The sequence below is a fragment of the Apteryx mantelli genome, chromosome 5 (genome assembly GCF_036417845.1).
Source record: "Apteryx mantelli isolate bAptMan1 chromosome 5, bAptMan1.hap1, whole genome shotgun sequence".
Classification (NCBI taxonomy): Eukaryota; Metazoa; Chordata; class Aves; order Apterygiformes; family Apterygidae; genus Apteryx; species Apteryx mantelli.
The window spans coordinates 57,615,421-57,643,023 of NC_089982.1; the positions used below are offsets into that span (position 1 = coordinate 57,615,421).

The 27,603-nt window shown below is 37.3% G+C and overlaps 1 protein-coding gene and 1 long non-coding RNA gene across 4 annotated transcripts in view; both read left to right on the forward strand.

Annotated features, from left to right (window-relative positions):
- Positions 1-18,783, forward strand: part of USP46 (ubiquitin specific peptidase 46) — a 30,453-nt gene extending 11,670 nt beyond the window's left edge. For 2 of the 3 annotated variants that reach the window (XM_067298060.1, XM_013949522.2), the window contains exons 2-9: positions 3,439-3,519; positions 4,321-4,534; positions 6,224-6,453; positions 10,834-10,910; positions 13,476-13,559; positions 13,856-14,053; positions 14,928-15,006; positions 16,229-18,783. In XM_067298060.1, coding sequence (XP_067154161.1) covers positions 3,439-3,519; positions 4,321-4,534; positions 6,224-6,453; positions 10,834-10,910; positions 13,476-13,559; positions 13,856-14,053; positions 14,928-15,006; positions 16,229-16,330 — 1,065 coding nt within the window. In that variant the 3' untranslated portion in view covers positions 16,331-18,783. Of the gene's footprint in view, positions 1-3,438; positions 3,520-4,320; positions 4,535-6,223; positions 6,454-6,540; positions 6,585-10,833; positions 10,911-13,475; positions 13,560-13,855; positions 14,054-14,927; positions 15,007-16,228 lie in introns of all 3 variants that reach the window. The other variant, XM_013949523.2, reaches the window with a different exon arrangement.
- A 75-nt stretch (positions 18,784-18,858) lies between these two features.
- On the forward strand, positions 18,859-22,851 carry LOC136992265 (uncharacterized). Its single transcript, XR_010884432.1, has 2 exons — positions 18,859-20,294; positions 20,702-22,851. It is a non-coding gene; the product is annotated as an uncharacterized lncRNA (long non-coding RNA).
- The last annotated feature ends 4,752 nt before the right edge of the window (positions 22,852-27,603 follow it).

Genomic DNA, 27,603 nt, shown 5'->3' on the forward strand with positions numbered 1-27,603 from the left:
CTGAAGCACAGGACCATTTTAAAAACAGAGAAAATGGATTGTATTAAAAATGTTCAAGCAGGTTTGCACTAGCAGAAGAGATCAAAATCCCTTGCTGGGAGTGGGAACAAGGACAAACTTTTTTAAAACCATGTTAAATAGTCGTGGTTGATTGTAGTTGTAGATTAACCACAACAGGCTAACATGTTTTCCCTGTTTTATGTGGCCAGCTGAACTGAGTTCTGAATCATCTTTACCGCATCTCTAACATTTTTTTATCCCAGTTTAAACCTGGTTTAGGTGTATAATTTCCAGTATATTTTGGCTGTAAAATTTCCAAATATGTTCCTTGTGCCCTCATGTCAACAGCTTCATGAAGAGCCTTCCTATACAAAATACGTAATATATGTATAAATTAATGTAGTGTGGCACGGTTTGGTTTTTCTAAATAGTCTGCCTAGATTTTTTGTTTTCCCTGAGTAAGAAATATATCCTACTTTGAAATATTAGGTTGCCACGCTTCTTCTCTATATTCCTGTTCCCCTTTTTCCTATAAATTCAACAGTATCTTTTTGGACACCTTAAAATAAGCCAGACTGATATACCTTGATATAAGAAGGTACAACTAATAAAGTTATGTCAGCTTGCCCAAAGACTGAATTTTAGCTTCTCTGTTTCACTGGGGAACTGACAGACACTGCTTTGTTGTGTAGTTGCAACAGCCAATGCCTGGTTTTGGATTGCAAGGTATAGCTCTATGACGAGCTCTTACTAATTATATGCTGTTTCAATAGCATGTCCTTTGGAAACTTAATTGCAAAGTATAAATGTTATTTTTAGATTCCATGTTGAAAAACAATTGCAGTCCTGCATTTTGTATGACGATTAGCTAGATAGTGCGCATCATGGATTTGTTTGGCTTTCAGTGGTAACTTCATTGGGTAAATCCTGATTCTTGCTATTTCTCATAATATATAGAGGGAAATTTAAATGCTAGGAAAGATTTGTCAAAACTGTTTGTCATCTTCTCGAGTAAGAAAACCTGGTCCTGCAGAAAAGGCAAATAGACAATACAGAAATAATTAATTAGCAGAGCACTTGTCTTCTGCTAATCTAACATCATACTCTAACTTAGAAGTCACAAAAGAGTAGGATGTTACTTTTTAGAAACACTATTTCCCATGAATTCCAGAGGAAGAATTTTGTTAGTACGGAAAAAAATTTCTTGCAAAACTGAAGAAAGACACTCTTCATTCTTATTTTAGGGAACTTGATTTGAACACTAAACATATGTTGAAAGAAAATCTTTGCTTTGATTTGAATGCTATCTAATGAGTATTAATATGAAGATGGTTTTCTTCACAAGCTTCAGTAGTTTTCCGTATTCATATTTTTCTTTTATCAGGCAAGGTTTTGAGGGTAACAGTGGCAGTTTACTTCACTGTTAATATCAGATGGGCAATGTCTATCAGTTTCTTTCCTCTCAGGAAGTCGGCTGAGTTGCTGAATTTCTGCATCTTTGGGAAAGCTGTCTCTGCAAGCAAAGAGGCTAATCTTCATTTGGAGCTTACATAATTATGACATTGCCATCTCTGTTGAAATATAGCCAATAATTGCTTTGTATGGATTGTTCCTTTTTATGAGTTCCTTACTGAGGGTCAACGGAAGCCAGTAAGGATGCACAGGGCATCCCTCAAGCTTTGCTTCTGAGCTCGGCTAAGTTACCTGAAACGTGGAAACTTGTGCAGATGAAGTACTTGGGCCTCAAGTGGAACACCTGGGAAGCCACATATACTCGGGCTGAGGAATGAGCTGTGTATCTGTAAGAGAGAGGATGGCAACAGATCTGAGAAGGGGATGTGAAATACAAAATCTCTGGAACTTTTTTGGAAGCTGCCAACTTGAAGGGAGCTGTTTTGCTTTCAAGGCTTGCAAATTCTCCAAGAACACCTGTGCTGATTTTCACGCCACTGATTCTGTTGACTAAAATCAGCTTCTTTTGATGAGTTGACATGAAATAATAATCTAGTTTAGCAAGCAGTGCTGATGGTAGGTGCAGTAAGGAAATACAAATCAGGTTTTGGGGAGAGGATGGGAAAGGAACATCAGAACTATTGAATTTGATTAGCAGCAAGTTTGAAAATTTTGGCTGAAGAGCTCCCTGAGCCAATATTATATTGAACAAATCTCAAGAACACAGGAAACCTCAGAGTATTAGGGAAAAAATATTGTGTAGATATTTTTTGTGCATAGGAGTGAGAGGGGACCTGTGTAAATGCAATTTGACCTTACCCTTGTACAAAACTACAGAAAAGATGGTAGGGGATGAAGCTGATAAAGAACAAAAAGATAATGATGTTTTATATGTTGGCATGTTTACAGTGGCATTTTACATGTTTTTGTGAAAATAGATGTGTCAGCCAAACTATGCTGCTCTTGAGGAAATTAGAACTTGTGTGATGGAAATTATTAAGGCATAGTATATTAATGCTTCATACTGAAGAGCATGTTCAATAAGGAAAGAACAGTGTATGATGTCAGTAAAGCAGATTAAAAATAGACTAACTGCCAGATCTTGAGTAATTATATCTAGGGAATACCCATTCAACTGGAGCATTTTAGTGAGGTCCCATAGGGATCTTGTATACTTACAGAGTGATTAGGAGTGACGACACTGGCATTGGCAGCAGTCTAGCCTGCTTGCTTGATAATCTAAACTTGTTTAAAATGGACATTTTAATACAGCAAAGGTAACACGTGCACAACTAGAGACTGCACTTGCAGAGAGCTGTGAAAGCAACTTTGCTGTTAGAATTAAGGTACAGCTGAACATGCCACACAGTGGCAACACAGTGACTGAGAGATGTAGCAATGCTTGGACTTATGCACTCTTTGATGTTCGATAGAGTGAAATGGAAAGTATGTTATGCTTCCTTTTAACATTTGTGATGCCATTACTAGAACAGGGTGCTGTTTCAAAGTTCATATTATGTTAAAAGTTGCTGGCGAATTAGAAGGGGTTCAGAAGAGTTTCAGTAATGCTTAGAAAACCTGCCTTACATCTAGAAACTCGTTGATCCAAGATAAGTTTAAGGGATTTGCTTAAGATCAACAAGTATCTTTATGAGACAAGAGAGTAATGGGATCCAGCTGTTCACCTACGAAGTAAAAACAAGGGGGAGGTGTCTGGGGGGAGAACCACTGTGGTTGTGACCTGTTCGCTTCAAGTCAACCATTACTAGAATGCCTAGGTCAGGCCAGCTGCTCCGCTACCTAGAACTGCAAATATTTTTGCTGGCTCATATGAATGCCATGCTTGCCCATTAGTAAGACAGGGTTAGCTTAGCTAATCGTAGCTGAAAGGAAAATATGCCTTTCTGTCTTGATGCTGCCCATAACTTTATTTTAGAATCCTAATTTAAAATGGACACTAACGAGATTCTTCCCTCTTTTTTTTAGGGCACCAATGCCTCTGCTCTGGAAAAAGACATTGGTCCAGAGCAGTTTCCAATCAATGAGCACTATTTTGGACTGGTCAATGTAAGTACCATTTTCAACAGGCAAACCATATATAGAACTACAGTTTTGGTGTTATTTTAACTTTGCTTCCTTCTTTTTTTTTTTTTTTCCCCCCAATCCCTCTCTAAGTCTTTGGTTTGAAAAAGTGCTGCTCATGTTCCAATTTTAGGCAAAGTGAATTGCAAAACTATATCAGATGTTTGAAGATAGCTTCATACCCTACAGTGAAAACAGCTTACTGCTCTATGAATGTTGTTAGTGGTTAGAACTTACACTTCAGTAAAGTTAAAAGTCTATTTTAGCCATAAAATGTGAGGGACAGTCTTTTTCTTAATTTTTAGTAAGAAGTAATGGAGGAGCACATTTAGATACAACAATCTGCATCATAGGCTCTCTCGGGAGTAGCTTTTTTATATGACGGAGGAGAGAATGAGTGAAAGGACTATTTAATCACTTATTTACTCTCATATAAATTAAACTGAGATAGTACTTCTTCCCATTGAAAACATTAGTCATTCTGCTATTGAGCAATAAAATGGAGCCCAACAAGAATATATCAATTTATGGAAACAAGTTTCAGAGAGACTCACTCCAATAAATATATTTCTTACTAATGGAAACTTTTACTTTATATCCTAATTAATTTATAGAACCTTAGTTTTTCTCCAAGTGTCAAGGGAGGGTGTGGAAATGTATTCCTACAGCAGCTGCATGGTAAAATGGCTGGTATGTGACAGGGACACAGAAGCCAGAAGTTGAATGAAGCAGCTAGTTTTATTATGATGCACAGGGATTAAGACTGTTTTCACTTTTACATGGCAGTTTGGGAACACCTGCTACTGTAACTCCGTGCTGCAGGCATTGTATTTTTGCCGGCCATTTCGGGAAAATGTGTTGTCATACAAGGCCCAACAGAAAAAGAAGGAAAATCTCTTGACTTGCCTGGCAGATCTTTTCCACAGTATTGCTACTCAGAAGAAGAAAGTTGGAGTTATTCCACCAAAGAAGTTCATATCAAGGTTACGAAAAGAGAATGGTAAGTGCAAAATCAGAATCCTTTTAGATTCACAGATTGGTCAGGAAATTTTGGGCAGAGTGGTCATATTAATCAGATGTTCACTTTAAATTTGTAAATTGTTTTTAGTACCATCTGGTTTTAGATATTAACATTTTAGTATCTGTGTATGAAAGATTATGCTTGAAATAAGCATACCAGATTTGGTAAGTTCCCTGAGGTGTGTGGTTTGTTTAATGATGTTTTCACAGCATGGTGGGAAAGACAGCACTAAGCAGTGAGCTAGGAGCGGGAATAGGGTGGCATCTGCACATTCTGCTGCGATTTTTTTATTATTTTTTGTAGAGTGTGACAGAGAGAGACATTGTGGGCAGTTGGCAGTGTGGAAACAGTGTCACCTAGGAGGGCTACAGACATAAGTAGTCCAAAACATCCTGAAGGATAGCCAAGTGTGTTCAGTGTACTACAGGTCAGCTAGTTCTCTTGTTCTTAGTAATGGTACAGTCTAGCTTTTTGAAGCATCGGGCCCTTTTTGAGGATTAAGTTAGCAATAGCATATGCCTGATTTTGCAGGATTCCTTTTTAAGGGATGTGAGGAACACCTTGAAATAAGGAAGGCTGCCATTTTGGCCTGGGTTCATGTCAATGTGGGTGGTATGCTTAGAAACAAGGGAGCTTTGAACGAAGAGACGAAGTATGAGTCGAACACCTGGAAGAAATTGCTTCCTGGTGACAGCATATAAATGCGCAGACTGTTCATTCCAAAGGAGGCAGTTGAAAGTGTGACAAAGTTAGCCCTGAGTCATCTAGTGATAAATGCCCCTACACTGTTGGGAATCACTTTTAGGGACTGCATCTTATGTTCTCAGCTTTTTTAAATTAGGGCCAGACTCACTGTGGGTTAACTTGCTTATGTGTCCAGGCTAGACACTGCAAAGCCAAAGAGTCTGTGCAATAGTATTTTCTGAGGAAATACATATGGGCTTTTTCAGGAGCAGAGGAATAAAAGTACACATTTATTGAGAATGCAAATTCTTTTTTTTTCTCAACATGGTGGGCAGATTAAGCCTTCCGTGGAGAAAGAGTCTGTTCTACTTCACTGTTGAGATATTTTTCCACGCCTTCTGCAAGCATTTCCTGTTGAAGAGGACAAGTCTATGCTCATCAGACTTGTGTGTGGAAAATGAGCTTTTTCAGATGGTGTTATTATTATATGTCAGTGTTCAGTGCCTTCCATTTCCGCAGCCGAGGGTCTTACTGTCCAAACTCAGTTATGTTCTTAAGCGTCCGAGTAACTTGGAATATATGGGTGGGAGTCAGTGTTGCCTGAAGACAGGCATCTAGTCTAAGCAATTAATTTAGGTTCCCTCTGTAGTCATTAGATTTCTCACACCTATCTTAGGCACAGATAGTTGATTGGGATGAGTCACCCTCTTGCTTTTTTCATCAACTGTAGTGGGAGCCTACACAACTATCTCCAAAGAAAAGCCTAACCTTTTAGACAGCTAAAGTTGGGTGAGATGAAGCCTTCCCTCCAAGTAGCTTCAGTGAAGTCAACATGACTTCAAACTGCTTTTCTTTGGTATGATTTTAATTACTTTGATGAGCAAGGCCCAGTACATGTATTTGGAAAAGAATAAAGAATTTAGTTTGCTTTCTTGAAGGAAAGGATATACTCAGCTTTAGAAATTTTGATTCTCTTCTTTGCAGATCTCTTTGACAACTACATGCAGCAGGATGCGCATGAGTTTTTAAATTACTTGCTGAACACCATCGCAGACATTTTGCAGGAGGAGAAGAAACAGGAAAAGCAAAATGGAAAACTGAAGAATGGCAACATGAATGAAGCTGAAGAGAACAATAAACAAGAACTCACCTGGGTGCATGAGATTTTTCAGGGAACACTGACTAACGAAACTAGATGTTTGAACTGTGAAACCGTAAGCATTGCGATAGTTGAGTTTTTGGGGTTTTGCCCATTAATAGGTAGATATATTTTATATATATAAATATGTGAATCTTTTCAGACATCTGAGAATTGTGGATATTCCTGTAGACTTTACTTCTTGAAGTGAGTATATCCTTTTCTAAAAATACATTTTTCTAAGCATTACTTGGCTAACCTATGCCAAGTCTTGCTGTCCTAATACATATCTCTACAGTTAAAATCCTTGTTAGTTAATTAATACCCTTCCTTATTACTGTAACTTCAGGAAAAGATATTTGAATCATTATTCCATGAATCAGGGATAGTCATATAACTCCTAAGTGAAAATTTAAGATGAATTTGTGTTAATTCATTCCTAAGAACGTGATTGACATTCCGCAGGTTTGTTATTAACAAACCATATGGTTTTTTTATCTTCCTAATATTTTAAAAAGGATGCTGTCAGTTTGAAGTCTCTTATGTTTGAAGCATGAGTAAAAAGTAGTTTTAATTAGCAAATCTGACTGCAAGTCCTGTATCAATTTCTGTGGTTTTCAATCGCACCCTCCTATATGGAAAGAAAAAAAAAGAAAAAAAAGTTTCTCTCTCTTAGGCTGCTATGTGAAAGACCAACACAGACAGGAAAAACCTGTGTTTCAGGGAGAACAGTGAAACTGACTTTGCAAAAAGAATGGAATTCACCTCACCTAACCTTTGCTGTGTAAAAGGTTGGTGTCAAGGCTGAACTGGTTATCTCAGCTCCTTCTATTGACGATGGAGATTGCAAAGGACCTGCAGCAGGAAGCTCTCTCCATCTGTCTTAGGCTGGTTCATGATACAGTTTTCAGCAGTATCAGGTATTCTGTCTGCTCTGTGCAACTTGTTCTTGTTCCATGATGCTACTGTCCTTGCATTGTGCTGTGGCAATTATTTGTGCAGCAGTGCTGTGAACTGGGCTAGCAAACCTATCTGGCCTAAGAGTAGTGTGTGTTTTTAATAGACCAAAGACTTCTAAAGAAAACACAACTTTAGATTACCTGCATTAAGATGGAAGGAAGCGCTCAGAGAAGGCATCCTAAGAGAGCAGATTGATGCCTAACTTTAGAAAGCTGAAGTTAGGTGAGATGAGTTCTACCCAGGTCCTACCAAATGCTTAAAAGAGCATACTCTGATGGTTGTAATCATGAAGAATAGCACTGTAGCCCAACATGAAGATAAGACTTCTCAGGGGATTTGGGTGGGGAGGAGAGAGATACAGCGATAGTCAGCATGAGGAAAGGGATTGGACCAAATTTAGAACAAGATTGTTGAAGTGAAAACATGAGAGAGAGATTGAAAATTTTTTCTTTAATCTTTTTCAATTATAAAAGCCCTATTTTTCATAGTTAAAATAGATGAAAGAGTAGAATTATTTTTTTTAGTTGACAAGCTTTTTTAAACAGATGCATTCTAATTCTAAATTAATATCCAGTGTTTACTCAGGCAAACTGTACTGCAGACAGGTTGTGTCCTTGGGTAAAATCAAAACTGCACAATATCCTATTTGTAATTCAAAGTGACTAAGCTTTTATGGAAAAAACATTGCAAAGTACTGCTGCTGTAGGAAGGCTTGTCTGTAACTTTCTTTGAATGCAGAAATACTATGTTCAGTATATTTTTCTAGTTTGTACTATTTTTATTGTATTTATTTTCTCTTGAAACCTTTTGGAAACAGTAAAATGGATTAAAAGGTGTTCCTTTGCTAAAGTTTAAATATGTAGTGCATGAAGAATCATTCAGATCCCAGCAGTTCTTATTCCCACTTACAAAGAATGAAGTTTGAATTCAGTTTTCCAGTTACCTTTAGTATGGTCTGTATTATTCTAGCTCCAACCTGGTCATCTTCCCCTTTCAGTAAATGTTTTATACTCTGCTTGCTGAAATAAATAACAAAATTCCTAACCTCCTCGTGATACTCAGATGAAGCACTATACTTCGCCAAAGACTTAGTATTTAACCTCTTTCTTGATACACGCTACGCCCAATAGTACTTACTCTGTTCTTTGGTTGCAGCAGTAGAAACACAATGTTCTATGAAGCTTTGTTGTTCTATCTTTTGAATTCTAGCTGTATGTTTATACTGCAGTTGTTTGCTGCCAGTCTTGTGGTTTCCTGTGCTCTTTGAGAAGACTCATGTCTCAAAGAGGATTTTGTTTGAAGAGTTGCTGTTCATTTTATTTGGATGTACTTTATACCTCTGCACATCTTTGATAATATCAAAATTCATCCTGGATTCAGAGGGCTGCATTCACTGTGTTTATAGGGTCCCTGATGTAATGCAAAGATGAGCTCAGTGGAGTGCAGAACTTCCATATCCTTAGAATTTGAGAACTCTAAGCATGAGCAATGTGGCTCAGGTCCAGCAATGGGACATGGATCTAAGTCAGAACAATGGATTCAACCCGGCACTGAAGCTCTTGATTTGAATTTTGATATCCTATCTGTTTTCTAGTTATTCTAAGGAAATTCAGGCACAGGTGGCAAAATATGGAGTGTTCATTTAATGTTGCTCTGAGTTTTACAAACAGAATTGGTTGTTATGAATATGACCTAATTAAGGTGCAGTAATTCCACTGCAGTTTCTGTGATCTGAAAAAGACATGATGGCTTTTCTGGATCTTAAGGGCCTTCTTGAATTATCTTCATAGATAAGGGGGAAAGCACGAAATTTTGGAATTCAACTGATAACTTGTCCTAATTCAATCTTTAATCTACAAAAATATGTGATTAGATACTAAAGAAGCATTAGTATTGTATATGATTTGAGATGATCCAAATGGATCTTCGCTTTACTTGCAGTACCTTTCCAGATCTATTTATGTCTGCCATCCCTGAAAAAGTCATACTTGATATTGATTGGTGGGAGGTCCCAAACAAGACCAAAGGCCAGAGTGTCTTTGAATTTTGGAGAAGCCCGAGCTCAGAGTTTCTGACTATCTCTATAAATTGTTAAACTACAGCTATTCTGAATTGACATTACAAAGATTTCTCTGATTTTGAATCTCATCATTGCCATAAAAGACTGAAGTTCTTTAAGGAGGTAACCTGTAAGGCACACAAGTAGGATTTTAAAAATTGTTGTCTTTCCAGTTTGCAACAAATTGGTTTAATTTCATAATTCTCCCTGCAAGAGAATTCTTAAGAAAAATGTTTTGGCTCAGTTGAAATATTACAACAATTATCTGTTTGAATGGCTTTTTATATTACTTCACCTTCTGCAAAATTAAACACACTAGGTGAAAAGTCATTTTCAAGGCAAAAATCAAGATCTGTTGTTCTGAAAATGGAAAAAAACCCACTTTGTCAGAAGTTTTCCCCTCTTATTCCTTCTAATCAAAACAATGGCAAAATCAAAATGTTTTTGTAAAATATCATCACTTTGCCATTTTTTATCTTTAATCTTTTGTTTAGCCTGGTCAGAATTATTGACCAGCAACAATATTCTATGAGGAAATGCAGCTGTGCCAACCAGAAATACAAAGCCTACCTTCTGACTGCTCACTGAAGAGAAAACATAATATGTGGTTGAATATGACATTTGTCACCAGATGCCTACCTTGGAACATATTTTCATTGGTCCTTAATAGTGGAAATAATTATGCAGGGCATAAACTGTGCTTCTATAATGTAATACGCAGAGTAATAAAGTTCCAGTAAAATAAGGAACTGGGCTGAATAAACACAGAACTGTGTTGCATAACAAGGAAACATACGTACTGCGTCAGTCACAGCTAATTTAGCGGATGATAATTCTCCTGTTCATTCACCCCAAGATAGTGTGTGTCTGATCATATATTTTAAAAAAGCTCAATTTCCTATGTTGTGGTACAATATGAACTTAGCTTAAAACTGGCAGAAGTGTTCATAAGGAATCAGTTTCAAGCTCATCCCAGGACATGAGCTTTAGGACAATTTATAAAAGAAGGAGAGATGAAGCATTCACTCCTTACATTTAAAAGCAGATATTTTTCACTTTGCTGCTTCTTGCATAAGAACATAAAGGTCCCAGAGGAGCTGAAAACTGGCTGTTACAAAAGGAAGGTGTGGAGAAGGCATGTTTATTTAATGAACAGCAAACTGCAGTCACAGGGCCATGGTTGGTGGGTTTTGACAAGTGGAACAATCAGAAGTTAAATGCTATGAAAGCTAGATTGGTAGGGTTTCTGACCTGACAGAATGAATATAGTCACACTGAGCTAGAATTTTTTTTTTAAAGCATTGAAATGAGTTACATTTGTGTAATTTATTTCTGCAGAAATTGTTCCATTCTTAACTTTTGCACACAGAGATCAACAGCATTTAGATGATGACTTTTTACTAAGTTTCTGTTTTACATGTATACTTTTTGCTACAGGTGAGTAGCAAAGATGAAGATTTTCTTGACCTTTCTGTTGATGTGGAGCAGAACACATCAATTACACACTGTCTAAGGTAAATGAATGCATCTCTTTGGCAGATACTTCTGTCTGACTTTGCTAAATTTTCCTAGTCTAGCAGACACAGAAAAGAGAAGTTGAATAGCATTATTTATTTGAGCTTTTCCTAAGCAGAAGAAAAAGACAGTACAATGGATTTTTCCTCAAATAGCAAAATGTACATTAATGCACTTTGTTTTACCCACTTTCTCTTTCAATGTATGTATTTGTGAGAGAAGAAAAAGACTCCCCTCTTGGGGAAAATAATTGATCACCTTGTCACCTGAAAGAATTGCTGTAGAATAAGAATTGGCTTCAAAGGGATTTAAGTGTGCTTATCTCTAAGCTTCTATTCTAGTGCTTTGTTGATTAGGACTTATGCACATATTAAAAGTTAAGCATGTGCTTTGCAGAATGAGGGCTAGAGTCCCTAGAGGGCAAAAGATTTCAAAAGTGTACTTACTTTTTCACCATGTAAGCTTCTTATTCTGTGTCTCATCCAAAAATTACAGGGAGAAATCTTTTTTCTGAAGTTTCAGTTCTGCTCTTAGTACACTCTTAACTATTAAAAAAATGCTTCAGACATCAAAATAATTTTCAAATTTGCATGGATGATTATCCTGAGAGATTTAAAATATCTGGAGTCTTGGCACTGACTGCAATAAATTGATATCTAGGTTTAAGACAATATATTGCTTCTCTAAGCTAACAATATCAATTGGATGAATTACTTTTTCAAGCTCCAAAATTACTGCCAACTTTGACAGTGCACTTAGCAGTTATTCTGGAATGCCTAGGAAGGATTGCCTAACATCTCACACCAAGCTGAGAATTACAGAGAAAGAAAGCATCTGAGGTACTAAATGCTTCCTGAGTCAGAAAGCAGTGACTTTTCTGATTACACCTGCTGTGGATACCACAACCATACTCAGCAACAACTATTGCATTTTAAAGTGCTATTTTTCCCCTTCTCAGTTTCAGGTCAATCTCTTGTAGGGTATTGTAGTGGTGCTTAGCCCTTACGCGTTCCACACTGCAGTAGTGAGCCTGATTTTAGAAGGAGAGCAAAATGAAGAGTTGCCTTGGAAAGGAGTGTATTATTTTTTAAATTGGTCTCTGTCTGTTCATGGTCACTGATAATTGAACCAATATTGGTACTGCAGGCTTTTGTTATTAACACTTTTAAGTTCTTCACTGTAGTCACTACTTTGAACCTGTTTGTGTAAGCATTACTTACCTTTCCCTATGGTTTTCAAAGTGCATTTGAAATCATATTGGAATGCAAGGCCTAAAAGGAGGCTGAAGTGTATATCTCCTGAGGTCCCTTCTAATCTGAATTATTCTATGGTTCTATGATATATAGTTACTGGAGACTGAGCACTGACTGTTTTTTACAGCTTAGTGAACTTGTTAGAAACTGCTGCTCTGCATAAGTTACTATCTGTCCCTCAGTTTTCTTGAATTTTTATTTCACTTACTTGTTAAGCTTCCTGGAAACATTTTTAAAAGGCCCTCTTATGCAAAGGTACAGAGTACATGTACATGTGGATTCAGTCTCAGTGCACAAGGGCTGCAATGGCAGAGGGGAGTTTATTGCTGGGTCTGAATTTGTTGGGAATTCAGAACTCTGTCAGGTAGTAGGTGTGATCAAAAGGTGAATTCTGTACCTTAGATGCATCTATTTAAAGCTCAGAGTCACAAGAAAACCTGTGTACCTGAAGTGGAAGATAGATGCTTGTATCCACATTTACAGTTCTCAAAACCCCTGCTCAGCTGCCGCATACTACTAGAGATGACCAAAAAATTACTGGGTGTCATTTTTTTTTTTGCAGTTCCTTAGCTACCTAAAATTCTGCTCCAAACTGTATCAGCACTGTGAATCCTGATAAATCTTTTCTGTCTACTGAGCAGCACTATCAAGGCAGGCCTTCCTCTTCCTCTTTCACTTCAAAAACTCAATACAGAAACTTCTCTAAGCTTATTTACTTGACCAGGATTTACAAAAACTGCTATACTAGCTGACACTTTCCTTTATAGACAGCAAGAAGGTATAATCACATAACTTTTGCATGACAGTTCAGAGGTTAGAGGATGCAGTAGACTGAGTTCAATTTTTTTCTTCTGCATAAGAGGATTCAAGTTTATCTTCCAGAAGAACATAAAAAAATGTAAGCTATTTGGAGATGACAGAAGTGCTCTTGAAAGCGTTCTGCTTTGCAGATAATTAAAAAAGGCATTGGATGGTCTATTAGGTTGAATGATTCCCTGCGCTGAAGTCTAGGCTGACCTTTGACATGTAAGAGATTCTGGATGTAGGTCTCATTCTGAGACACCTAACTCTCCCCCTGTGTTGTATAGTGGGCTTCAGCTCCTAATATAGGGCTGTCACAGCAGACAGATACCTTAAGTCGCTTTGCAAACCTCAATACAGTTGCTTTAGACTTTTTAGAAAATGGGACTTCAGCAGAGACAGGATTTCATCCTTTGTGTCTCTTTAGGGTTCCAGTTCATCAATCCACATGTGGCACTGGGGCAAAAGTGTAAAGAACCTTTAAGAACTGATAATTGTATTTATTTACAGAGACTTCAGTAACACAGAGACGTTATGTAGTGAACAGAAATATTACTGTGAAACTTGCTGCAGTAAACAAGAGGCACAGAAAAGGTAAGTGAAGAAGAGGATAATTCACTATGTCCATTTTGACCTTTGATAAACCTCCTCCTTAAAATTCTGTGTTTAGATACCTGGAAGCCTTGCACCCCACATGCACACTCCGTGTTGACCAGAGAACCTATAGACAGATGCAAAGCTATCACACACCTCTTAGTTTTGAGACTGAGGCTGACAGACTATTGTTATTTACAAAGTGCTTTTATAATGCAAGCCTTTAATTGCTAAGGAAGAAAGAATGGCTTTGAACAGCTCAGGTCTTGATCATATACATTCTGATGGTTTTACAGGATGAGAGTAAAAAAGCTGCCAATGATTCTTGCCTTACACCTCAAGAGGTTCAAGTACATGGAACAATTACACAGGTATACTAAGCTGTCTTATCGTGTAGTATTTCCTCTGGAGTTGCGTCTCTTCAACACATCTGGTGATGCTGTCAACTTGGATCGGATGTATGACTTGGTAGCTGTTGTTGTTCACTGTGGAAGGTAAACTACTTTCATGTATATCTAGAGCTATTGCCAGGTCCAGACATTTTTCAAGAGCAGAGGCATTCCTGACAAAATTGGGGAAGAGTGGCAGGGAGGATGTAAACCGTGCTGCTGCACAGACTTGCCTGTGTCATGGGCCTGAACCTCTTAGCTATCCTCTCTCATAGTAAATCTGCATCTGTTTAAGAAATCATGTCTCAGGCCTCTAAAAGTCACAGGATTGACTCAAAATCATGAGAAAGGAAGTAGAAAAGAACCTACTGCCTTCCTCATTAGTCCACTCGGGAAGCTTGGGAGCCAGGACTCTGTGAGGGCATGAGGTTGTCAGTATAGACCCTATAGCAGATCACCTGAATATCTTGTCAAGACAATGAAAAAGATAGCTTTAATAAAGCTTCTCAAATGTGGTGGATCATCAAGAATGAAATAAACAGAAAAATCTTTGGGACTCCAGGAATGTAGCTTGTTCTCCCCTCCTCGCAAAGAGTGTTTGCAACTAAATGTTCACAATTGATACCAACCTGTTTTCTCCCTTAAATTTAATTTATGTTGTTTTAAAAATATTTGCAATAATTGATGCCTGCCATGAGCTAACTGTTAAATATTCTGTAGATTGAGTTGCAAATTGTCAAAGTGCAAATAAAAAGCAACACACTTAGCTTTTTGTTGATGAGGACATTGTGACAAGTCAATAAAATGGGAAAGGAGAACATATCTACTGTAGCACCAGGGGTGGGTTTACTATCATCTTCAGAAAATCTATTTATAATTCAGTCTGCTTGCATATGGACATGTGACTTACCAAAATGGTCCCAACAATATCTTCTAATATTATTTTGGGTTTTGTTTTTCTTTTTGTTTTGCTTTTTAGTGGACCGAATCGGGGTCATTATATTACTATTGTGAAAAGTCATGGATTTTGGCTCTTGTTTGATGATGACATTGTAGAGGTCAGTATGCTAAAGGTCATGAGTACAGCCTTCATGTTTATGCTCTCTTCTCTATTTGGAGTAAAAATTTGATCCAGATCTGGGTATAGATTACTAGTCTGAAAAGCTACAGTTTGTTTGCAATGTGGCATTTGAGTCAGGTCTATTAGGAAGTATGAATAGAAACAAAATGATTAGTCTTGTAGTTCTTACCTTGCCGATGTCAGAGGGGGTTGTTTTATTTCAGTGCAACATCAAATGTTTTTAATAGGAGATTTGAGGGGCTTAGTTTGGAATGTTTTCTAATCTAATAAAATCATTTTCGTTCATTAAAACCTAAAAGATCCAGGGACTATTCTGCAATCCTTGGCAATATCACTCTGCAAAATTGGACTGTGTTAGTGTTGTGTAGAATCTTAATTTTTCAACAATTGGGAAGTTACAAGAAAGTCTGGATTCTACAGTCAATCTGGATTTTTGTGGATGTAAATTACAGCAGAATCTGACCTGCAGCTAGTACAGATTCTGTCTAAACATAATGCAATTCATTCCTAAGCAAAATCTTTACTGCGGCACCTCGGCAAAACTGAGGTCTTGAGTTTGGTTTCCCAGGAGGAAATCCAATGGAGTAAAATAAACACTGTGACATTAGAAGTGAGAATGTTATCTGGAGTGGTAGAGACCATCTTGCTGATGGAGATCAACACTTCTGCCAAACTAAAGCTACAGCATTAGTGAACACTCCAGGGGTCAAAAGCATGACCTTCCTTGCTCCATTTGTGTAGTACCCTACTGAAGGAATAGTCCTATTGATGACACGACTCGTGGGTCTAAAGGAAGGATGCCAGACTCATGTGAGACAAGACTCATTTGAGGAAAATAAAAATACAAATGAAAGGATTAAGTATCCCCTGTACAAGGATTAAGTGATGGGTTTCTGTTACCTTTCAGAAAGATGAGGTCACATTTATGCTTTTTTGCTATTGCAAAAGTCTCTCTGTTATTGGGAGAAGCCAAATTCACTTAGGTTTTCTGGGACAAATATTCCATGAGTGAGACCAGTAGGGTTTATCCCCTAAACTGTTACATTCCCCTTTCGGTGCTTGAATTGCGAACAGAACTTGCCATTTGTTACCCTGAAACAAATAACTGAATGTGTTTTTTGTATTTATAAAGCCATTTAATCCAAGTTTGGTGTTTCTTTCATCTAACAATACATTAAACAATTTTGTTTATTTTGCAGAAAATAGATGCTCAAGCTATTGAAGAATTCTATGGTCTGACCTCTGACATATCAAAAAATTCTGAGTCTGGTTATATTTTATTCTATCAGTCAAGAGAGTGACTTGGCAAACTGTGATGATGATGCACAACAATGCTGCACGCAAGGAAGGTGATCGACCCCCATGAACTAACTTTTACACAGACCACATCTTGTATGGTTGAACAACAATATATTCTGTCTCCTATTAAATAGTCTATGTGGTGTTGACTATAACCATTTTTGACACATGAAACTTTATTTTGGAGAGGGGAGTTGTTTGTTTTTTTAAGTCTGACAGAAAAGTTAATTGCAGTCAGATTTTAGTGGAATTTATATGGACTAATATTTACAGATAATAAGATTTGGATGTCAACTATTAAACCCAATCAAGCTAGAGTAGTATTTTTTTATAGAAGTGTTCATTGCATTTAGGGCAAATTGTTTAAAACCTTCTAAATGGCTTTGGGGTGTGTTGACTTACAAAGCATTCCTTTAAACACATTCTGACATGTAGTTACACATTTTAAGTGTAAAGAAAAAAAATCTGTTTCATTATGATTGGAATTGTGGTTGCATAGGGGATTTTGTTAGATGCTACTTTGCAATGCAAGAAGATATTCTTCCCAAATCATTTAAGCCTTGGATTATAAAAACTTTAAGTGCATAACCCCAAGCCTAAAACTCACATAAAAGGATTTAAATTACAGTGGAACTAAGTAATATTGTGTATCCAGTCACTGTGTTTATCATGAGATAGTGCAGATGAGGTGAGATTTCAGAACTTGCAGAGAACTGGGATAAGTGGAGAGAGATGACACATATTACACAGAGAAAAAGTGCATTTATAGAAACTGAGCTTATCTTTCTGTTAAAATAATGTAATATGTTGTTTGCTTAATTGAGTTTTCAGACTTACCAACACTGCTCATGTAAAACATATCCATTAGGGCTGAAATTACACAGTCCAGTTAAATATGTGTTGTTGGTACAATACATAGTACAAGGCTCAGTCCTGCAGTTTGCTGAATATCTGTAGAGTCCCATTTGCATTTCTCAAGATGCAGTCCATTTTTTAGCAATATGGAGAACCTTACATAGCAACCCTTAGTTTACACACATTCTTGTGTATTTTTCATTGCTAGCGTTTTGGCCATGTTCGACAACATTTGGGTCACTGCAAAAACAGATGGGGTCAAAAGTGTGTGATTTTAAAAACATCGAAGGGCTTAGTGCAGCTGTTTGTGATTTTACTGGGTGAATTTGGCTTGCACTAGTCACATACTGGTTAATAAAATTGCTGCACACACATACTGGAATTTGGCAAAGAAAGAATGTAGAAGAAAGTATGATCAGGGTTTGAGAAGGGATAAATAGTAGGTTGAGGCAGTCGTAACACTGCCTAACTGGCTTGCTTGTTTTGACCCTTATGCTCCGTTATGTAATTCTTGAACTTCAGTAGCCAAATTCCAATCCCAATGAAGTCAGCAGCAAAAACCTCTTGTTGTCTGCAAGGGGAGTGGGAGTTGGTTCTAGTATTTAGAAGGAAATATTCTCATCTCTCAGTATTTATTTCTATGTATTATATTTTAATTTACTCTCTTTCTGTATTTATTAGACAATGTTGCTTTTGATACTTACTTTCTTTTAGAAGCCTGCCTGTCATTTTACGGCAGAAACTCCATTTCAAGAAATGTTTTTTGAAGCAGAGCTAATTCTTGTATTTTGGTTTTCTGTAGGAGAGGGAAAAGCTTATTTTCATTGTAAACTACTGTGAATGTGAAATACCTTTTGTTAAATTATGGTGAAAATGAAATATTAGCTTCTAGAGTAACATAAGTTGAAGATCAGTTGGATTTATTGATGGCAGTTTTGTAAACCAAGGAAAAGTAGCACCTTACACGGAAAGAAAAACAAAACTGGACTTTTCATTAACATGATTTGAGATTTATCATGTTGTTATATTGATGCAAGAAAACAGACGTAGAATGTAACCTTAGAGTACTGACTTGGGTGAATAATTGCAGTAGTCTACAGAGATCATTCACATGCATGAAGGTTGTTATGTAGGCTCAGGGCAAGCATAACTGGTATGCAATTCCAGTTCTTTTATCAATGGTGGAATGCAAATGTTCTACCTTTAACACAGAAGACAAACATCTTACAGGAGACTTCAGGTCTTACTGAGGCCCATGAATATTTCCACTGAAAAACTAAACCTGTAAGTGTTTAATATCAAATCCTTTTTTTTAATGGATTTATTCATGAGCATTCAGAATTTCCATATAAAAAATATAATAATCACTTGCCTTTTAAAACAGGAATGTTTCCTGGTTGTGAATAAAGGCACTTTCTAGATCTGCATTAACCAGTGCTGGTCAGAGCATCTGTACTTCACAGTTTACTGCCAAACATTCTTAGAGTATTCTTCAGTTTTAAAACAAGCAACAAAAAATGTGTCATTAATGTATCATTTGAATGTTTAGGGTTTGTGTTTGTATGAACAGTAATTTTTCATTAAAATAATTTAAAATCAGTTCAGCTTTAGGAAATGCTTTTCATATTTGGATTGACTTATCTGAGAATTGATTTTTTTAATGTTAATAAAATGAAGTAGTATTTAAATACTAAAGCATAGGATATTAATCTTTGTTATTCTCTGACTCCAAAAGAGCTCTAGGTTGTAAAACATATGCATATAATTGCAGTATGTTATTTGACAGCAAAATGACTAGAGTAGCTTTTTTTCATAAAGTATGAAAACATTTTAAAAAATAAAATACCCAACTTTTCTGTTATAAATGAGAAGAGATGGAAAATATATGGCAAAGTATTGGAAAAGTTCGTAAAGCAGTTCATGCTAGCCCACAAAAAGATTACAGCAGTGGCATCACACCAGTCCAAAATCAGTGGCCTGACCTCAACTCGAAAAAGTGGTGGAAAGTCTGTAAAGTATATAATGCTGCTACTCACTTTGTGCTAACATCAGCTAAATTAAGGAGCATTTTCTTTTGATCTAAAAAAACTGTAGCTACAATTCTATAAATCATCTCCAGCCTATAGATTCCAGTCCAGCAAAAGCTGTCCGTCGCAGCTGTGTGAATAGTTCAGTCAGCGCAGCTTTTCATCTACATCAAGTTAAGCGCATTTGCAAGAGTTTTGCAAGATTGGGATCCTCCCAGGAACAATCCCATGATGTAAAGTATTTCAGCTGATTAAATGAAATGTAATCCTTTTTCTGTTATGCTTACATATATATTTACAATCCCTTATGAAAGAATGGAAAAATTTCTAGGACAATCAAAGCTTTTCAGCTAGCAGCTAGAAAATAAAATTGTAGCACAGATGTCTAACAGTATACTGTGTTTCCCTAAAATGACTGGTTTTATGGTATTGGGTTCTGAGTGTTTTAGGCCTAAGGATATCTGAAGTTCATTACTTGTTTCACATGCTGCTGCATGAGATATGTTGTCCATTTATAAATCTTATTACTATGTTCTTACTTAGAGAATAGAATATTTTTGTCCTGTGCTGTTTTTCCACTAAACCCAATGAAGTACTGCAGTGCTGATGAATCAGTTATCTTAGAGGATGAGCTCAGATCTGAACCTTTATGTTTCACAGAACAGACTGTCAGGATTTTATGTAATTTCTATTTCTGGGACAGAGCAGAAGGAGGCAGAAGAGGGGAGTGATGGAGAAGCCTTATCAGTGAAAGCAGAACACCTTGTTGAAATAAATCCCACAATTACTCCTGTCGATTCTATTTTAATAATTTAAAGTTACTGCAGATCACTAGATAATATCTTAAAGTCTTGTTCCTTTAGCAGTTGGAGTAAAGGGGGAAAAAAAAAGTCACAGGTGTTCCTTTGCATTAGATTTAATAAAGACATTAAAGACCTAACTAAGCTGAAACTGGAATTCATGCTACATGGTGGGTTCTGAAGCGCTACCACACCTTTCTTTTATCCTCAGATATTACATTTCATTCACCCATGTGTTACAACCTCAGGCACTTGGGACCTGAACTGACAACTTGCAGCTGCCAGTGAGTTGATGCCTCTCAGCAGCAGACCCTTCTTGTTCTGTCTTTTTTTGTTGCTTCTGGCTGAGAAGTTTGAACAGCATCTTTTATAACTGAACATGCATAAGAAATTCAAGAGGTTCTGTCTTTGTACCTGCTTTACTTTAGTACTTTTTTATCAATGTTTAATTTATTTCTCGTCTTGTTGCTCAGTTACTGCATCTGTGTAGCTAATATTATTAGCCTTCTGTTTTAATTTTTATGTACTTTGATTTCTTAAAGATGTAATCAACCCAAGCAGTTTAAGCAACAATGTCAAGCTTGTGAAATTCCTACCAGCTTCACACTTTGCCTTTGTCTTTTGCTTTTGCAACTTTTCACTTGCGATCCAACTTCCCTAGTTACAACACAATTTCCTTTTCCACCTGCAGGCTTGTAGTACCAGTTGGGGTCCAAATTTGTGAAGTCTTTGTTCGTACATAACAAGGATGCAGTATTTACTTCATGTCTGTCCACTCAGCTGGTATACCAGTATCTTCCTGATGAATTGCACTGCTCGTGCACATTAGACAGCCTTTATTACACTCTGCCTACTAAACTATCTGCCTGTTGCACGGTTATCAATGACTACAATTTTGAAAAGCTCCACTTCTCACAGGAAAAATTCTTCTTTTTACCAAATATAAGGTTATCTGTCGATCATTTGATAACGTATGTATTGGTCCCTTTGCTGTTTTGTCTGTGCCCGGTACAATAACAAATGTGAGTAAGCTTAAGAGCTGCATTGATTCTTGGCCATTGTATGAATACAAGCAAGGAGAGCAATCACTTGGACTCATATAAAGGATAGAGATAATGAAGTAGAATAAATATTGTTGTAAAGCCATCCCCGCTTCTATCAAAATCACTGGACATTTCTCAGATGTCACTGTCTGTGGTATCCATATCAGAAGGTAACTGACTTTCTGTGTTGTTAGTTCAAGGGTTATTCTCAGTTTTTTAGAGATAGTATTCTCTTTGGTCAGTGAAAAGACCTTTTTTTTTTTTTCCTGTTGCAACTGTTCTGCAGTAGTGATGTTTCTTCACAATTGAACATGGCACTTAATATTTAAATAGGCTTTGGTGTGCCTTGATTGACATCCTTTTAATTTCTTTCCATTTAATATGCATTACTTCAAAGAGATTGCTTGAACCTGTCCAGAAGAACCATTTAGATTAACACACTCTTTTGCATACAAGGTCAAGTAACACCTATCAGGTGGTATGTGCCCTCCTGATGGGACCATCTGGGCTAAGCCCACACCTTTTTACACACTAATGATTCTTCAGCCCCTAGGAGATTTTCTTGCTGGCTTTATCTGAATGGTTTAATATGAGACTGCACATAACTCCGTTTATTCACGGTCTCAGAGTTGCTATAATTCTTTAATAATTCTGCTTTGTTGGGTTATCGGGGCTTGGACATCACACAATGTAAAATAAATTAGCTTCTGTGTGCCATTCACAGTGGTCAATTTAACAGCCTAATGATTCTGTTCTGAAGAAGGCTTTTGCAGGTGGCAACTTCAGTATATGTAATGATACAAAATGGTAAGTGATTTTTCTGGGATAGCACAGGAGGTCTGTAGGAGGAGCTGGACTGGCATGTAGCTTCTTAACCCTCAACTTGTACTCCAGGTAAAGTGTGTGCTTTATCCTCTAGGTAATCCTAACCCTTCTACCAGGGCTTCCAAAGTGCAGAAGCAAACCCTTTGGGAAGGCACTTTGAAGTTCACCAAAACATCTTGCCTGCCACAGCAGAGAATTAAGGAATATTTGCATCCCCTACCCCAACCCTCATTAATAGGTATGCATTCCTTAATGAGGCTGTGCTTAAACACCAGCTTCATATTTGCAATGGTGTTCATATTTGCAAATGTCTCAAGACAGACTATGCTCACATACCATATCGTTTTCTACTCCTCTCTCAACTCTCGTTCTAACAGTAACAGCAGCATTAGGACAACCATGTTACAGATTCAAGAGCTTTTCCTGGAGACAACTTTCTGGCTTCAGTGATTTTCATTAAAGAGCACTGGCAGAAGCTCTATAACTTATCCTTCACTATTTAGGAGTGAAGCCACCATATGCCGTAGGAGAATGAGTACAGGGGCAGGGGGAAGAAGAAAGGAGAGGAAGAGGAGGAAATGTGGCAATGTTGTCTAAGGCTCTGGATATGTATATCCATTTGTAAATATGTGGACCCGCTCTACTTTGTCAAAAAGATGTGATCATAATAAAACTGCTTCAATATTTTGTACTAGTCTTTGAATGAAGTAAGAGGTAGTAAAATTATTAGGTATACAATCAGGGACACATTATAAAAATACTGAGTGTCTAGTAAAGCATAATATATACAGTGTATGTATACAGTTGAATATCTGCTCTTTTTAATCATTTACATGTAATTAAACCCTGCACTATCTGTTGAACTGTAAGATAACTCTCATGTTGGTTATGAAGGTTGTAACATCAGAAAACAGTTTTTTCTCCTGTTAAAGTGTTTATATTTTACATAAAATAAACTCTCTGGCTGATCTTACTTCCATTCAGCTTGCTTTGAATTCAGCTGGAGCCAGACTAAGGCTGCACATTGAGGTTAGTCATTACACAGCATGCTTCTGAAAGTAGGATATCTGTATACTTACAGATGGGAAGACTGCTGATGCTTGCTTTTTATGTCATTTAACAGAATCATTACATTTTAAGTGACTTGAGATAATATTTCATCTCCTGGGCTAACTGCCTCTGAAGTGTCTTAAGGGAACAAATGTTGCATGCAGCCCATGGGTTGTCTTGGTGCAATATATAATTGCATGACATAGTTGTACCTACTTAAAGCAGATGACAGACCCTTCCAATGTCACTGAGAAGAGCTAAAAGCAAACAGAATGAACAGCAGCCAGAATTTAACTACCCACTGCATCAGGGAACAACTGGAAGCCCAAGCCATTTAGGCTGAGGTTTTATCTGTGACTATTGGAGTGAGAAAGTTTTGCTAAAGAGGTCTAAAATTCTGTCAGAGAATTGAAAGATCTGCTTAGTCTGCTCATCTTCTTGAAGTTATTCATTAGCAAACACAATTTACTTTCTAAAAAGTGAGGCAAATAAAAGGCTGGAGTTTCTTGCCCTGTCTAAATGGATTCTTGTTATTCCTTCAGAATCCTTTAGAGAACCAAAATCAAACATAGCTGTTAGACTGTATATTAAATGTATAGCTAACATGCTATAAGATTTATGGCACATCAAACTATCAAAGGGCTGGCTGAAAAACACTTCACTTCTTACAGCACAAATTTCCTTCTCAGATAAAAACCTTGAAGCACCTTCAAATTTATTCCTAGGCTGTTAGAACACAAGCTTTTAACTGAACAGTGAGGAAAGAAATTTAAAACACAGGAGATGACTGAAATAAATCTCAAATCCATACTTTTAAAACATTTTTTTAAGTAAAATTTATAGTGCACACATAAATAAACCAAGAAAAGATTCCCAAGAAGTGGGACCATAATCACTGCTACTGTTTGCGGGCTAAGCTAGAACTGCTCTTGCTTCAGCAGTACATTTTTCCAGAAGCTGTATGACGTTTAGCTATATCTGTTTTACTTATCTTTAGGCATGAGTTAGATTATCCTTTTAGATTAGACTGGTTGCATCAAGTATATGAGGTAAATAGAGAAATGTTAAAAATATAGTTTCATCTTGATAGAAAACTCAAGTATGGTAGGAGAAAATGATAAGATTTCATTTAAATACACTCACCTGACTTGAAATGTTGTCTGTTAGACATGACTAAATATGTGACGTGGAAGACCATGTTTCTGAAGATGTCAATTTCCTTGAATGTCTGTGAGCTCTTTGAAAAACAGGTTAATAGTTAGCCCTGGGAAATTCATCATGGAAATTTTTCAAGTAGAAGTTTTAAAAGAAGAAAATTAGAACAACAATTTTCAAGATTTTTTTTTCAGTAACAGAAGATTTCAACTATCTGTTCTGAAACAATGTTCATTTTCACTACTTAATTTTATATCAAATAATACAAGATTATTCCATAGCCTTGTTAAAGTTCCCTTTGCTGAATGACTCATTTGGCCACTCTGTTGAAACCTAAGAGCTTTAAGCTTTCCTCGGTCTAAAGAGGTTGTAGCCATTTCTCCTTCTCTCTGTTTCTGGCAAACTTCTGTGGTGCAGGCTCTTGGGCCAGCATCCCCATGTGGACCTGGGGCTTCCTGGCCTCCTCCCTAGGGCACACCAGGCCAGCGATGGTCTTTCCCACTCCACACCAAGAACTCTGCACAGCTTCAACAGGCATGTTCCTGAGCTCATTTTTTCAGGAACAAGTGCTTGGTACACGAGCTTTCCATGATTTCCAGTATAGAATCACTTCACTTTAGATAGCAAAATACATTCGCAGATTTAGAAAAAAGAATATGCACCAGCATATGCTTTCCTTCTTGCTTCAGTTTGCTCATGTGGTGGTACATGGTTTGAACCTAGGAAGGAATCCTTTGATGAATCTGGGATCTTTCTGAACCATTGCATCTTTTCCCTTTTTCTCCTACAGACGTTTCCCTTCCACATATTCTCATATGGCTGGGGAGAGGTGCTTTCTGTTGGTTTTCTTACAGCAGGTAATCTACTGCTCTGCGATCACAATTTTGGGTGCAGATGGAAGAACTGGCATGTTGTGGAGGAAGCCACTGGTGGCATGATCATTATCAAAGATAACATGCTCTTCATGTATACCACTTTGATACCACTCACAAACACTTTTCTGGCACTATCAGTGCATTTTATCCCACCATGAAGACAGAAACAGCAGAGGGGGCAACAACGTGGAGTTTGCAGGTTGTCCCAGGATGCACAGAGACCTACCACTATTAAGAACAATTCAAAAGGTGGAGATTCAAAGGGCAGCACTGAAATGAAATTTGGAAGAAGCTGGAGCAAAATGTTATCCTTTGTATTTCAAATCACACACATATAAGGAAAAATATTCAAATCCCATTCCAGAATGGCAAAGATGTTGAAAGAGAAGATATGGTTTTCACCTAACATTGCAAAATAGATATCACAAATGCTTAAGCATCAACCAGGATACTATCTGATAGGGACTAAATTCTACTGTCAATCACATCAGTGCATCTCTGAAGTAGCTCCAGACAGGTTTGCAGATTTATAGTGGGGTTAGTAATAACAGGGACTGAAATAAAGTTTCTTACAACGTCCTCATAAAGCTTTAGGTGAACAGAACTGTGTTTTTTATGCAGCTGTAAGACACCATTATGTGCAGAATACATTAAGCACTGGGAAAGAACCTAAAAGCAGGATTATCTCTCCTATTTGAAACACAGAAGTACATACAGAAACTTACACTTTATTTAGTCACTAATCATGTAATTCTGTCATTTATGAAGCATTTTTATCTTCAAAATGGTTTACCAGCTTATTTATTAACTTTCCAAATCTTAATATGATCAAAATTGTAGAAATTGGGTAATTTGTATCAAAATCCCTGCATATTTAAGATAACTCAGCTTGAACTGAATCCAGCTGCCTCTCAGCTGTATAGGTTTAACTAGTAGGAACATTTTCACCAGTTCCTTAGTAGCTGCCTTGATGACCTATTCACTTCTGGATGCAGTTCAAAGTGCTGATCTTGTAATATATCGCTCCAGTATAACTTGATCCCTTGCTGTCTCTGAAACAGCTTGTCTTGCCTGAAATGCACGGGGGCAGCTAAGGTTACTTGGGAAGTTTGCTATAACAGTGCTTTGCTTTCCAAGGAATGGATTAGCTTTCTATTTGCCCACTAATAATTGTTAATTATTATATGCTACCAGGAAATGTTAGATGAAGCACAGCTGATGTCATTTATTTGGTTTATTTCTTTCTCCATTCTGGATATCTCTACTTGAGGTCTTGTAAGGTCACCAAAGTATTGACTGTTTTAATTCCTGCAAGATGAGTAGTTCAGGCAGAGATTAGTGTTGGCTAAGACACCAAACTGTTGTTCAAAAAAGCCCCTAAAGGTAAGCAGAATTCTTCCCAAAACCTTTACAACTGTGATATTTGTAAATGCTCAAGCACTGACTGTTAATTCCATTGTTAACATACAGGGGGGATGTTTCTGAGCGTAACGCATCATTACACTGTGTCATGGCTTCAACTAATATTGAATTAACCATGTTTTTGCAATAACAAACTTCAGCTAGTGTGAAAGTTACCTGTTTTTCCCATCCAGCTGCTGAAAATATTTGTAATATTTTTACCCTTAGAGGACATAACCAGATCCCAAGCAATCTCTGGGCAGAAGGCCTTTAAAATCTCCAGGCCTCCCTCCTCTGTTCCTTTTTGAGTCTGAAGAGCAAAACACACATTCTCATCTGACTTGAAGACAAATCCCTACCATTTCTGTTACTATTCCTACCTTTGGAGAAGGAGATCAGCCACAGAGGAGCATCTATTTTGCTCTGCTCTGAGGATGATGCAGTTTCACCTTTTAAGACATTAAGATGGCTAATTCAAGACAATGCTTGTGAAGTACAAGGGAGAAGAATAAGGGAATTTAGAAAGTAGGGGCTAAACTCAGGAGAGAATGTCAAGTTTCTGCAGAGCAGGGATGACATCTGATCATGGCCTGTACCCTTCACCTCTCTATTTTTCCTGACATTCGTGCAGTGTCCCTGCATCTGCAGAAAGCATCCCTGTTCTTGCCTAATCCTTGCCTGGGCCGTTCCCCTCTTTGGACACCACCACTAGTGTGTTCTTCTCTACATGAAGGCCATGTTCTTCATTGCCACTTGCAAGACCCTCCACATCTCCTCCAATCATCTCCAGTCTGGTTACTTGATCTTTCCCTCCTTTTTATCATCTTTATTATTAACATGCATCTGCCAAAAGGATCATATTTATATGATCTAGACCACAAGCAGAAGTATTACCAGTTCAATATTCGTATTAAACAGTATTTTTGCCATAGCTCAGAGAAAGTGGTGCATGAAGTCTAAAACCTTTACTTTATAGCAATGTTGCACTTTCATACTCATTTAATGTTCCCAAATGCAGTTACAGAGGATGAGTAAAGACAACCAGTTTATCATAAAGTAGGCAGTACTGCAGAATACAGGCTATGCACAGACAGCATCAGGTGTGCTAACAGCAGTGCAATAAACACCCACTGTTTAGTAGGTCCAGTTAGCTGGCATTACACTTGTAGAAGAGACGTATCTTGAGAATGTTTCCTTAACATACTGAATCTCCTCTTCTCACTCTTGTTCAGTCACTCCCAGGT